Below are 14,095 nucleotides of genomic sequence, written 5' to 3' on the forward strand. Positions count from 1 at the left end.
AGAAGAAGAAGAAGAAGAAGAAGAAAAGGAAAAGAATAAACATTATTTTATCGCCCACTAAAATTACATGGATTACCACCAGTGGCACCAACACTGGGCTTTGGGATGCGCTGAGCCCTCAGCACAACCTTCAAGCCTGTCCTGGTCTGGGACCAGGCAACCCTCCAGCTTTGTCTCCTGCCACTTGCTCTCACACACCCTTGGCTCCAGCCAGACCTAGCTCCTCATTAGAGCCCTGTGCCCCATCCTTCCCAGAGGTCCCGGCTGTTGCCCCTGCTGCTGCCTCTACTGGAATGCCAGATCCGAGAGGAAATGTCACACAACCCCTGAAGCTCTCGCTGGGCCCCTTCCACCTGGAAGAAGTGACTGGGGATCTTTAATTCCAGATGTTCCATCTGTGATTCCTCCACCGACCCCTGATGGGACCCCCTGAAAGGCCATCCCCCAGCTGGATGCACAAGGAAGCAGAGATGCGAACTGATCCCCAGACGGCAGAGAAGAGCAGGGGGTGGAGGCCCAGAGACAGGAGCAAGGCCCCTTCATCCCTCCCCCCAGGCCTGCCCTTCCTCCTCCTCTTGCCGCTGGGTGAGTGCCCTCCCCGAATGCCTGACCCTTCCCCTTTCTGGCTCTCGGTTTTCCCAGCTGTAAAATTATGGTGGGACATGGTTTGTCAATGAAGTGGTTTCCATCGTTCTTTCCAGATGCAAGCTAAGGGTCTTCATTGGGGAAGTGGAGGGCTGAGTGCTGGAGGTGAGGGCTCAATGTATGCAGAGTCTGGGCAGTTAGGGGACATTGGAAATAGGGAAGGAGGGAAAGGAGTGGGTTCAGCAACGGCTGTTCAAAAGGCAGCTGGTGGGATACATAGAACCAAACAAACTCGGGACGATCCTAACTTGAGAAAGAGGAAACTGAGTCTCAGCTTCTTCATCTGTAAAATGGATACACTAGTACACACCTCGCAACACCGTTGTAAGGATTTTATGAGGTGTCATGAATGTGTCTGAGAACTGTAATACTCTGCATATAAGCGAGGCGTTGTTATGGGGTTTTCCATTTCCCATACTGGGCCAGTTTCCCTGTTTACCTCCCTGCCTCTCAGGCCATGTGCCCAGAATTGTGTGGTGAAGAACAGTGTGGCTGTCTAGGTTGGAATCCCAGCTCTACTCCCTGTTGGCTGTGTGGCCTTGAGCGAGTTGCCTAAACTCACTGAACCTGACGTTCCCCTTGTGCGCAATCCTACCCACCTCCTATGTCGTCCTAATAGTTAAGTGAGCCAGGCCACGTAAAGCGATGAGCACAGTGCCTGGCATATACACACATGACGGCTGGAGCAGAAGGTCTTGTATAGGTAAATCTTTTGGGGGATATCCTAATGAATCCCTAATGAATCAGAGCTACTGACCACCTGCCCAGTCATAGGGTTGGGGGGGGGGACGGGAAACACCGAGATGAGACAGGCACGGCCACCTCACCAGGCAGAAGGCCCAGAAAGGGCCATGTAGATGGTGCCCAGGGATTCGGAGGAAACAGAGAGCACTTCTAGCTGAGGGTTCCAGGAAGGCTTCCCAGGGGCGGGGGCTCCGAGCTGTATCTGGAAGGAGCTGCAGGGCCATAATGAGCAGAACTGTTCAAGCACAGGAGACTGCACGGTTAAAGACCCAGAGACAAGACTGATGGGATATAAAGAAGTCCAGGGGGGAGGCGGGCACCTGGCTGGCTTAGTAGGTAGAGTGTGTGACTCTTGATCTCAAGGGTTGTGAGTTTCAGCCCCACTTTGGGTGTAAAGATTACTTAAAAAAAAAGTTTCTAAAAAAAAGGGGGAAGCTGGTCAGAAGGTACTAGAAGGCTTTGTAGAGAAAGCTCAGGGTCTGGGACTCCTGCAGGAAATGGAGAGTTTTGAGGAACCTCAAAGTAGGGGGGATAATCAGACCCCTGTTTCAGGCAGATCTCTCTAGGGTGATGGGAGAGGGGTGAAGCAAGGAGGCCCACTGGGACAGGCTGGAGGAGAGAGCAGAAGCTTGGCGCGGGCAGGGGAAGTGAAGAGGAGGGGGATGATGGTAAGGACCGTGCAGGGAGGGGAGGCAGTGTTCCCAGGGCCAGGCCACCCGGGAAAGAGGGTAGAGGGGCCAATGCTCTTCCTTGCTCTGTTTCAGCCAGTGCCCTACAGCCCACCCCACTGCCCTTTCCAGGTAGGTGCCTCTGCCCCTCCTGCCCACACCCTGCCCTGCCCCCCACGTACTCAGATGCTCAGACAGATCCTCAGGGAATGATGACTAACAGGTCCTCCATAAGTCTAGATGCCCCCACACGGATTGCGCTAGTACCCCCATTTGACAGAGAGGGAGAAATAAGGCCCTGAAGGGACTGATACTAAGGCTCCCACGCTTCCATGACTTCACAGCAAGGTGGGCGTCCTGCAGGTCAGGCCCAAGCGATCCCTCTGGCGCCAGCTCAACCCTCTCCACAGAGCTGAGGCTGGTGGGGGGCCCGAGCCGCTGCCGGGGGCGCCTGGAGGTCTTGCACGGTGGCTCCTGGGGCAGCGTCTGTGACGATGACTGGGATGTGGTGGATGCCAACGTGGTGTGTCGACAGCTGGGCTGCGGCCTGGCGCTGCCCGTGCCGCGGCCCCTTGCCTTTGGCCAAGGCCGAGGCCCCATCCTGCTGGACAACGTGGAGTGCGGCGGGCAGGAAGCCGCCCTGAGCCAGTGCAGCAGCCGAGGCTGGGGCGTTCACAATTGCTTCCACTACGAAGATGTGGCCGTCCTGTGTGATGGTAAGCCGAGACCCATGACCAGGGAGGGCAGGCAGAAGGGCTGCAGGCTGGATGACTGAAGGGACTTCTGCGCAGAAGACCAAGCCGGGGGTGGCGCTGCTTAGTGCTGGCGAACAGCCCCAGCCTAGTTGTCAGGGTCCCAGTGGTCCTTCCGCTTCATTGTGTGATCTTGGCTGAAAGGAAAACCAGCACTATTGTTTCTATGTAGGGCCTTGATTGTTCCAGCAGAGGCCTCTCCCCATTTTTAAAATCAAACAAGCGGGGTCAACACTGGCAGTGAGGTCCATTTGGTGTGGGGATGCTGCAGAAATCGCTGAGAGGCATTGACCTTGAGAGTAATGGTTCTAGTTTTCCAAGAAAATCCCCCGGTGGTCTCATTAAAACACCGACTGTGGCCCCAACACAGAGCTTCTGATGCTGCAGGTCTGGGGTGGAGCCTGAGAATTTGCATTTCTAATACCTTCTTAAGTAATGGGATGCTGCTCTTAGAACTAAAAGAACTCGTCTGAAGCTACTGCTTTCTGGACTCAGGGGGCCCCTTCTCCTCTCACACCCCAGGGTTCCTGGCTTTGACCCTTTGTGTGGCCAGAGGCCCTATGGCAGGTACCTTAGGGGTCCATGCCCTGCTGCTAACACACCCGTGGGTGTGAGGATGAAGAACAGAAAGATCCATGTATCCTCCTCCCTTCCACCCTGCTTCCTTCCCAGAATTCTTGCCCACGCAGCCCCCAGCAAGGAAAGTGTTCACCAGTAGGGTGCCCCCTACAACTCGCCAGAATGGGAAAGGTAAGTAAGGGCAACATGGGGGACCACCTGGGTCTTAAAAGAAGGACCCCAAGGGGAGTCTCCCATATCTACCCTTGACGGTGGGAAGAGAGGGATAACCAATGGGTGAGCTGGGTCATTCCCTTCCCATCCTGCCCCTCGCAGCCCCGGAGGCTGCTCAGCGTCTGGATGGGGAAAGCGGAGTCCACTCCCGTGGGATGATTAAAAATAGTCAGCACACGTTTAGTGAGAGAGGTGAGGACCAGAGCTTAATCCAATGAGAAAGTCAGATATGTACAGAAATGTGGATAATGATGTAGAACAAGAAAATGGAAAGTGTCCTAAAGGATGGACAGATAAACAGGCAAGGAAGTCCAGAGGAGGAAGTGGGTCTCATTTGTCAGAGATCAAGGAGGGCTTCCTAGAGGAAGAGTTGTTGGCAATGCACCTGGAAAGGTGAGGCGGCTTTCACCGCAGTAGTAAGCGAGGAAACAGCACGTCCTATACGGTTAGGATTGCTTAGGAGAGCATAGACCAGTGCCCGGAAGGTTGGTTTCGGGCAGGAAATGACACGAAGCCAGTCTGTCCTGATCCCACAAACCTCCCCCTATCTGGGACTGTGAGGCGGCAGTGCCTGGGGTAACTGGGTGAACAGCTCCTCCTGGGTTTTAGGTTGCGGGGCACCATGCACTGTGGGCACGTGCGGGGCCTGAGGCACTGTGGGTGCGCTGGGTCAGGTGTAATGTTGGGGGGGAGGCCGAGCCCTGTAGGAGATGCTCCCTGTAGGAGATGCTCCCTGTCCTCACCCCCACCAGGTGAGGGCAGCGTGCGCCTGGTGGGGGGCACGGGCCCGTGTCAGGGCAGAGTGGAGATCCTGCACGGCGGCCTGTGGGGCACCGTGTGTGACGACGACTGGGGGCTGCCGGATGCTGCCGTGGTCTGCCGCCAGCTGGGCTGTGGGGCCGCCCTGGCCGCCACCACCAACGCCTTCTTTGGCTATGGCACGGGGCACATCCTGCTGGACAACGTGCACTGCGAAGGCGGCGAACCCCGCCTAGCAGCCTGCCTAAGCCTGGGCTGGGGCGTGCATAACTGCGGCCACCACGAGGACGCTGGCGCACTCTGCGCAGGTGCGGGCTGGGGGGCAGGCTGGGGGCGGGGAGGGGCGGGGCCGTGTTCTGAGGCAGGCGGGCGGGCGTGGCTTGGTGGCTGCCGCTATGCTCCCCAGTGCTTTCCAGGAAGACCCCGAAATTACTTTTAACGTCTCAATACTGCTCTAGAAGTGCCTCTGAAAGTCCCAGTAGTCTTTGTGGTAGGTCTCACAGTATTGTGCCAGCAATACTCCAGAATTATCTAGCAGTACCCCAAGAATGCCCCCGGAATTTTCTAGCAATTTCTAGGTACTCTTCATGTAATACTAAAAAGTAAAGTAATATTACTCTAGAATTGCACCAGTGATACTCCAGAATTCTCTCACTCTAGTCCAGGGATGGCCCCAGATTTACATAGCGTACACAGCTCTCTCTAATTCTGGATGCTCTTATAATAGTATTTTCACCACCTCCCATTTTGAGAGTTTTTCTCAGCAAATAGGAATAATAGGACCAGTAATGGTACTTCAGAGATGGACTCCACTCTACAAGATACAAAGTGTTTGCCCATGCCTCACCACAAACCAGGGGCCGTCATTCCTAGTTTACAGATGGGAAAGGCTGGGTGAGGTGAGGCAGAGCCTGACCCATGCTCACATAGTGAGCCCTGGCAAAGCCACAGCTAACTTTGCTTCACAGTCTCCAGCATGACCCTTGCCCTCTCTAGTCCTATTTTATCTGTAAGATGGGAATGAACCTTGTTTTAGGTTAGGACTGTGCATGGCCCTCCCTGGTGGGCTCACATTGGGCTTCTGGAAAACACTGGAGAGAAATGAAAGTACATCTGCCAAAGCCCTTTATAAACTGTGGAGTGCACGCTTGTGCACCACAAGTCAAGTAGGGCAGACCTCCTTGGACCCCAGCCGCGGTTGAGCCCCTGACTCTGGAAGTAAGATCTGCTCTCTTCTCCAGGGACACCCTCCCATCCCCCCCTGATAGCCCAAGGCTGACCAGAAAGCAGAACCTTGGCCTCTGACCCTGCTCCTTTCTCTCCTGCTCTAGTGCTGGGCCCCCCGACTCTCACAGCACTACCACCCTTGGCCACAAGAGAGGACTGGGCCTGGCACACGGAGCCAGGGGGTAAGGAGCCCAGCCTTCCAGGCTGGAATGGTAGGGGCAAGGTAGGCAGGGCTGGGAATTAGAAATTCTGGATCTACTGGAGGGGGGCCCTGGCTAGTCGACCAGGTCTTTTGGCCAGATGGTAAAGAGGTGGTGAGAGAACGATGAGCAGATGGAGCAAGGATGAAATCCAGAGCTCTGGGAAGTTCAGCAAAGTGGGAGGGGATAGTACGGGATTTCTTCAAAGCTCTGAGATAAAATTTGGGTGGGTGCTGAGGCTGGAAATTGAGAAGACTTGAGAGGGTTGAGCTAGAGGTTGAATGAAGGCTACAAGCACATTTGGAGTTTGGTCTGGAACTATCATTGGGATTGAAATTAGGATAATGCCTGGAAATAGGACTTGGTTCATTCCAACCAAGTTTCCTGAGGACTACACGTGACAACACGGCGACACTAAGTTTGAGGCTGAGTGTGGGGTGCAGATGTGGTACGGCTGGGGTATCTCATAGGCATCCCTGTGCCCTGCTGCAGGCCAGAAGGCCTTTGTCCCCTTCAAATGCTCTAGATGCCCTGTCTCTGCAGCTACGGGAGTTGGTGCCCTGCCTTCCAGGGAGACGGCACTGTTCACCACAGCTACCTGGGCCGCAGGGAAGAAAAGTAAGTGGCAGAGCCAGGGTTCTGTTGCGGGTGGGAGAGGGCGGGGCTGGGCCGCAGCCCAGCCCCTATGGCCGCGGGCCTGTGCGCCCCGCAGGCGGGCGGCTGCGGCTGGTGGGCGGCCCGAGCCCATGCCGCGGCCGCGTGGAGGTGATGTACGCCGGGGGCTGGGGCACCGTGTGCGACGATGACTGGGACTTCGCGGATGCGCGCGTGGCCTGCCGCGAGGCGGGCTGCGGGCCTGCGTTGGGCGCCACCGGCCTCGGCCACTTCGGCTACGGGCGCGGCCCCGTGCTGCTGGACAACGTGGGCTGCGCCGGAACGGAAGCCCGCCTGAGCGACTGCTTCCACTTGGGCTGGGGTCAGCACAACTGCGGCCACCATGAAGACGCTGGCGCGCTCTGCTCAGGTGAGGCCACTGCGGGATCGAGCAGGGGCACGTACTGCAGCGCGGGCGAGACCGCGCAGCACGGCCTCCCAGGAATGGGCGGGGCCGCGCGCAGGCGCGTACTGCAGCGCAGGCTGGACAAGGCGGGCTCTGAAAAATGGGCGAGGTCGTGCGTGAGGGCTCTCTGCGGCACGGCGGCGTGTGCGGGGCTGGAGAGGACGCGCACTCCGCAGAGGAAGGCGGAGCCCGACCATCGACTCCCTCTGCGGCTGCGCGGCGCGGGCGGAGCCGGAAAGGGAGCGCCCTCTGCAGTGAGAGTGGGGTGGGGCTTGGGGAGGGCGAGCACTCGGGGGGGGGGGGGGGGGGGGGGGGGGGGAGAGGCGGAGAGCCGGGGACAAAGTCTGGAAATCTGTGTGAAGGGAGGGGCTGGGGCGCTTTCGCTCTGCTGAGTCAAGGACCCACAAAGCTCTAGTAAGCAGAGACAGTTAGTTGATCGCTTTCGGGGAACAAGCATCTGACCTTTGGGAGGAATCAATGGAAAGGGGTGTTTGTAGAGTCTGACCTATTTTAAAATGCTTCTGTTCATTGATTGGTGTGGGAATTGATAGCTTCACCCTCCTTTGGTGCCTTGGGCCCAATAACTTTGGGGTAGCTACAAAGGGTTCCACTTTGGGTCCCAAGCTAAAAGAAACACAACCCTTATTTATTTATTTATTTATTTATTTATTTATTTACAGATTTATGAGAGAGCGCGCGCGCGTGCATGAGCGGGGGGGAGGGGCAGAGGGAGAGAGAAAGAGGGGAGCCCGACCACGACCCGGAGACCATGACCCCAGTGGAAACCAAGAGTCGGACACTTAACTGACTGAGCCACCCAGGCGCCCCAGCAACCCCCATTTCTGATCCAAGTAGCAGAGAGCAGTTACCCTTCAGGGTCCTGTACGGTCCTCTTTGCCCCTAAATCAGGCTTCCCTTGGGAGACCAGAAGGTAACCTGGCCTCAAGGAACATGTTCCCTAATGCTACAGCCACCTCTTTTTCTTTGTCCTTGCTGAGCCAGGCCCAGAGGAGCTAGGACTGCAAGTTCAGCAGGATGGTTCTGAGACCACCCGGGTGCCCACTCCTCGGCCAAGGGACGGTAGGTGCTTACAGCCCCCAAAGATGGAGGTAGAGGCATCAGGATAGGAAGGACCAGAATTGAGAGAGATCATAGCCTGAGGTTACCCAGCTCAACGGATTTGCACCAGGTTTGAGAATCTTTGTTCTGTGCTAGTCCGGGATATGGTGTCCAGAAAGAGGTGGGGGGTGGGTGGTTAAAGGGAGCAATCTTAGAGATTTCTAGGGATAGGACCAAAATAAGGGAATATGGCTCTTTCCTAAAGAGAGAAATGAAAGAATTCACTTTTACACCTGTGGATGAGAGGAGATGATGAACTTCAGGGGACACAATCACAGTCTCTAGAGAGCAGCACTGGGGCTGAGGGTCTGGGATTATGAAGAGGACTAAGAACAGACATGAAGCACTCGGGATGTGCACAGCACCCCCACAAAGCCTGGTACACATTCTTCCAGTCCAGAGACTGAGTCTGGACTGCTGCGCATCCTATTTCAATCTGATTTATCTACCCTTATCCAACGGCCCCTAGGGCAATGCTGTGTCTCAGACCACCACCCTTTGCCTCTTCTGTCCACCCCTTCATGGCCTGGCATGGGCCAGCCCCTGCAAGCCCTGATCCTTGTCTCTCCCCAGGGCACCTGCGTCTGGCCAACGGAGCTCACCAGTGTGAGGGGCGTGTAGAACTCTTCCTAGGGCAACGGTGGGGCACCGTTTGCGATGACGCCTGGGACCTGCGAGCAGCCACTGTCCTGTGCCACCAGCTGGGCTGTGGCCAGGCCCTGGCAGCCCCCGGCGAGGCCCACTTTGGCCCAGGCCGAGGCCCTATCCTCCTGGACAATGTCAAGTGCCGTGGGGATGAGAGTGCTCTTCTGCTCTGTTCTCACATACGCTGGGATGCCCACAACTGTGACCACAGCGAGGATGCTAGTGTCCTGTGCCGGCCATTGTGACCCAGCCTGTTCTGCAGACCATCTCTTCTGGGAGCCTGCTGTGGCTTGTCCCTCTTCCTCCAGGAAGCCCTCCTCCTATGACAACTTCAGTTCACCCTACCCTTTCCTCCTCTTGCCTGGGAGAGAGCCCACTCTGACAATGTGGTCCTGCCTTGGGAGCCTAGAGTCTGACTCTACCCATCAACTTCTTGTGTGACCTCAACTGTTATCAACTACCATGGGCCCTGTTCAATGAGAGCTCCCACTTTCTGCTCAGCCAAAACATAAAATGGGGGGAAGGGAATGACTTAACTCTCTTCTTTGGTGGGGCTCCTCTTATAGCAACTTGACCCTGCCTTCCTGGACCCTGGTCCAGGAGGCTCAGGGGCTCTCTATAAATGGGGTATCTCCCTTTCCCCCACCCATATTGGGATCCCCAAGAAGAGGGAAGGCAAGAGAGGCCCACAGCTCTTACCTTCACCTGCCTGGGGCTGCAAAAGAACCTGGGTCATTACCCTGGCCTTCTCCATGAGGGCCCAGACTCAGATGGTGCTTGGCTGGACAAGGGGACTGGAGGGGCCAAAGCAGGGACAGTGGCGCCTTCCTGCAGCTGGAACCAGCATCTCTGATTTATGCTGCCCCCACCACAGAGCCTCCACTCTGCAGCAGTGAAGGACCCTGGGGGCCTGTAGCCACCTGTTCATAGGTGCCAAGTCAATAAAGCATTGTTCCCCCCCGCCCCCGCTATCTTTTAACTTGTGGGTACAAGTGCATCATTTGTAGCAGCAGGAAAGACTGGTTAGGACTCTGCAGGAAACCGGCTTGGGGATGGAGGGTGGTTCAAGAGCATCATCAGAGAGCTCTCAGCAGGCCCGCACATCTTTGAAATGCTGACTCACGTTTTGAGGCCTGGAATGCCCCAGAGGGTCCCCTAGCCCATCCCTGCTTTCCTTTTGCATATAGAGAAATTTAGGTCCTACTGAAGGAAAGGATCTGCTCCAAGACACATTGCAAGGTGGGCAGAGGCACTAGAAGCAAAACTTGAGAAGAGAGGCAGGGAGATGAGAGCATCTGAGGGCTGCTCTCACCTGGAGCTCCAAGGGCAGAGAGAAGTGGGGGATCTTGCCAGAGCCCCTCTCAGTCTCAGGGTGGGTGACTTGTCAGTAAAAAGCAACTGTCCTGGTCAAGCCTCTGCCCTCCACGTCTGGCGGGCAGGCTCTCTGCTTTCCCATGGCTGCTGTATCAAATTATCACAAATGGAATGGCTTAAAACAACACAAATTTATTATCCTACAAAGTTTTTTTTTTTTAAGATCTTATTTCTTTATATGAGAGAGTGAGCAGGGGGAGGAGCAGAGAGGGAGGGAGAAGCAGACTCCTCGCCGGGTGTGGAGCCCCTTGTGGGGCTCAGTCACAGGACTCTGAGATCGTGACCTGAGCTGAAACCAAGAGTCAGATGCTCAACCGACTGCTACCCAGATGCCCCTATCCTACAGTTTTTGAGGTCGCCAGTTTGAAGTGGGTCTCCCTGGGCTAAGCTCAAGGTATCGGCAGGTTGGTGTTCTTTCAGGAGAATCTAAGGGAGAATCCATTTCCTTACCTTTCCAGGCTGTCTGAATCCCATACCCGCTCATGACCTCCTTGCAGCCAGCAAGTGCATCACTTGGACTGCTGCTTCCATCACCTATCTCCTTTCCTGACGCTCCTGCCTCCCTCTTCCATCCTCTGAAGCCCCTTGTGATTATAGGAGACCCTGGATAATCCAGGCTACTCCCCCATTTCAAGGTCCTTAACTTAATCACATCGGCAAAATCTCTTTAGCCCTGTAAAGTAACACGTTCAGGAGCTCCAGGGATTAGGACATGGACATCTTGGGGGAGGAGAGTGGGGGAGGGCATTATTCTGCCTCCCACTGGCTCCAGACCTGGGTCCTGGCTCACAGCCAAAGAGTGAGGCAGACACTTGAGCTCCACAGTCCATCAGCACTTGGCAGTAATGGCTTTGTCTTCATTTTTCAGGGAGCTCTGAGACCCACTGTGTCATTGGAAGGATGAGGACCCAAGCAATGAAAGGAACAAAAATACTTAAGGACTCGGAGTCAGGGCAGAGGGTCGGGACCCTCCAGCCAGCCTGTATTCCCCAGAGCTGAGTGCAGCGCACTCATATTCTGCGTAGCCACTCTGGCCACACACACATTCAAGTGTGCCCCTCCCTCGTCCTGAGAAGTATCACAGCTTCCCATCTAAACAAACTGCTTTCATCTAAGCTCTGTCAACCCTCATAGCAGCCCTGTGAGGAAGCATTATCATCCTTTTTTTTTTTAAGATTTTATTTATTCATTTGAGAGAGAGAGCATGATCTGGGGGAGGAGCAGAGGCAGATGGAGAAGGAGAAGCAGGCTCCCCGCTGAGCAGGTAGCCCAATGTGGGGCTTGATCCCAGAACCCTGGGATCATGACCTGAGCCAAAGGCAGATGCTTAACCAACTGAGCCACCCAGGCACCCCAATTATTGTCCTTTTTTGCAGACAGGGAAAGCAGGCTCAGAGAGGGACACTGATTTTTCCAACTCAGTGGACCCATGACTAGAACCTAAGATTTTTTTTAAGTAAGCTCTATGTCCAGCATGCGGCTTGAACTCACAACCCTGAGTTCAAAAAGTCACATGCTCTACCCACCGAGACAACCAGGTGCTCTGTTCTAAAACCTAAGATCTCGATGCCCCTTAATACTGGTCACCAACATGTCCAGGGCTCCCCTTCCTGGCACATGGTAGATTTGCACCTCCTGATCCTCATGGCCCTATGACATGCTCTGGACAATGAAACGTGAGCAGAAGTACCCCCTCAGATAGGAGCCCTCAAGGACCTGAGCACAGTTTGCCAAATTCCTTCCTTCGAGGTGACCAGTGATGTTCCAGATGGCAGAGGGCCCATCAACCTGCGTCCCCGAGTGAGGGCCACCTGGAGCAAAGCCTCTGTTGACTCACCATGGACTTAGAGTGAGTGAAAAATAAATCTTTGTTGTTGTAAATGAGAGTGGGTTTTTTTTTTTTATCAGAGCAACCTAACCTAGACCATCCCGTCTGACATACTCAGGCTCCTAAAGTTTTCTGCCCTGTGGGGTTTATCTAAAGCCTGTTTTCCAGCCAGTTATCAAGGCTAGTACTGTTGTAACTCTGTCGTGGGGTACTTTTTGGTATTCGGTGGGCCAGGGCCTGCTGACTGGAAGCACACACATAAATAAGACAGGACTTTTGCCCTTGAGAAACTCACATAATAATCGCTTGTTGACTTGCTGTCCCTGAGTGGGACAGGCTCTCCTGAAATTCGGCCTGTCCCACTCAGAACTTTGTTACCTCTACCTAAACCTGGGTTTCCCTGTTTGGTAAGTAGTGCTACCAACCAGTAGCTTAAGCCAGGAACCTGGGTGTTATCCCCAGCAATCCCCATCTCCCAAAACTAATTAGCCACCAAACGTTACTGATTCCATCTCCCGAACCTTACTAGAATCTGTTCACTTCTCTCCCCCCCATATTTCTCACCAAGGCTTCTTCACTGGCTCCCTGTCTCCAGCCCATTCCCCACACCACAAGAACAGTGCACTGTTTACAAACCCAGTGTGGCCACTACCCTGGTCAAACCCCTCCCATGGCTCCCCAGTGCTCTTCCTCAACTCCTTAGCTCAATTTGCAAGGTCCTGTCCAGCCTGGCTCTGCCTGTGTTTCCAGCATCATCTCTTGCCACTTGCTGCCAGGTTCTTGCCAGGCTGAACTACTTTCAATTCCTCTAATGTCTGGGCTCCCTTCCCACCGGGCCTCTGCACATGCTGTTCTCTCTGCCTGGGATACACGTCACCCTCTCCCCTCCTTCCCCTGAGTCAACTCTTATTTAGCCTCATGTCTTAGCTTTCCTTTTCTCCAGAAGGCCCTCTCTGATACCTCCTCCTCCCAGTCTGGACTAGGCACAGCCAGCATCATACCCAGGGGAGACAGTACTCACCCCTGCTGAGATTGCTGACTTGGCTGTCTCTTCTACTAGCTCAGGGGGCCTTTGAGGGCTGCGGCTGGAGCTGTCATGCCCAACTTTGTGCACAGGACTCCACATACAGCAGCTGCTCAAATAATATTTGTCGGGTGAGTGAAGGACACGAGCACATATTTCTGGAGCCCCTGTGTGCTAGGCCAAGCACAGTGCCGGGCTCTGGGGCCCCAGAGCAAGAAGAGACCTGGAGCAGTTTCCTGTTTGCAAGGCACAGAGATTACTTTCAAGAGGAGAAGAAAACAGGGCACCTGGGTGGCTCAGTTGGTTAAGCGACTGCCTTCGGCTCAGGTCATGATCCTGGAGTCCCGGGATCGAGTCCCACATCGGGCTCCCTGCTCAGCGGGGAGTCTGCTTCTCCCTCTGGCCCTCTTCCCTCTCGTGCTCTCTCTCACTCTCTCTCAAATAAATAAATAAAATCTTTAAAAAAAAAAAAAGGAGAAGAAAACAATGATAAGCCACTGAGCATATCCATAGTCAGAGACTTTGAGCTAGTGATTAGTGCTCTAAAGAACATAAAGCAGGTGTCATGGTAGGGATTGGGTGGTCAGAGAAGGTTCCCGAGGAGGTGAGGCTTGCGTTGGGCCTCAGTAATGAGAGGGAGGTGGTCATGAACCTTTTGGCCACAGAAAGGTTTGGGGAACATTCTAAGTCCTTCACTGGGGATTTAGCCTGGCCTACAAAAGGGCCAGATCACTCAGGGCTTTCTAGGCTGTGGGGAGAAGTTTTATTCTAAGGGCAATGGGAATCTGTTGAAAAATGAATGATATAAGTGCCCCAGATGTCAGCCTCTTGAATATCTTCCACCTCTTTCAACTTGCTGAGTGTGCCTTGCCTCTTAAAATTTACTTAAAAGGACCCAGCCTCTGGGGTGCCTGGGTATTTCAGTTGGCTGAGCATCTGACTCTTCGTTTTGGCTCAGGTCATGATCTCAGGGTCTTGAGATCAAGATTGGACTCCAAGCTGGGTGTGGAGCCTGCTTGGGATTCTCTCTCTCTCCCTTTGCCCCTCCCTTCCTCCACACACTGGAGCTCGCAAAAAAAAGAAAAGAAAGAAAAGAAAGAAAAGAAAGAAAGAAAGAGAAAGGAAGAAAGGAAGGAAGGAAGGAAGAAAGAAGGAAAGAAGGAAAGAAGGAAGGAAGGAAGAAAGAAAGAAAGAAAGAAGGAAGGAAGAAAGAAAGAAGGAAGGAAGGAAGGAAAGAAAGAAAGAAAAAGAAAGAAGA

The 14,095-nt window shown here is 54.4% G+C and overlaps 1 protein-coding gene across 1 annotated transcript; it reads left to right on the forward strand.

The window, feature by feature from the left end:
• Positions 1-419: 419 nt before the first annotated feature.
• SSC4D (scavenger receptor cysteine rich family member with 4 domains) lies at positions 420-9,572 on the forward strand. The gene is made up of 10 exons (XM_025864686.2): positions 420-585; positions 2,154-2,189; positions 2,468-2,773; positions 3,482-3,559; positions 4,354-4,668; positions 5,692-5,769; positions 6,331-6,405; positions 6,500-6,811; positions 7,850-7,927; positions 8,540-9,572. Exons 1-10 carry the CDS (start codon positions 420-422, stop codon positions 8,854-8,856), a joined length of 1,761 nt encoding a protein of 586 aa, XP_025720471.1. The 3' UTR covers positions 8,857-9,572.
• Positions 9,573-14,095: the final 4,523 nt, after the last annotated feature.

Source organism: Callorhinus ursinus, unplaced genomic scaffold, assembly GCF_003265705.2.
Source record: "Callorhinus ursinus isolate GAN/ISIS: 27379988/994484 unplaced genomic scaffold, GSC_fseal_2.0 scaffold55, whole genome shotgun sequence".
Lineage (NCBI taxonomy): Eukaryota > Metazoa > Chordata > Mammalia > Carnivora > Otariidae > Callorhinus > Callorhinus ursinus.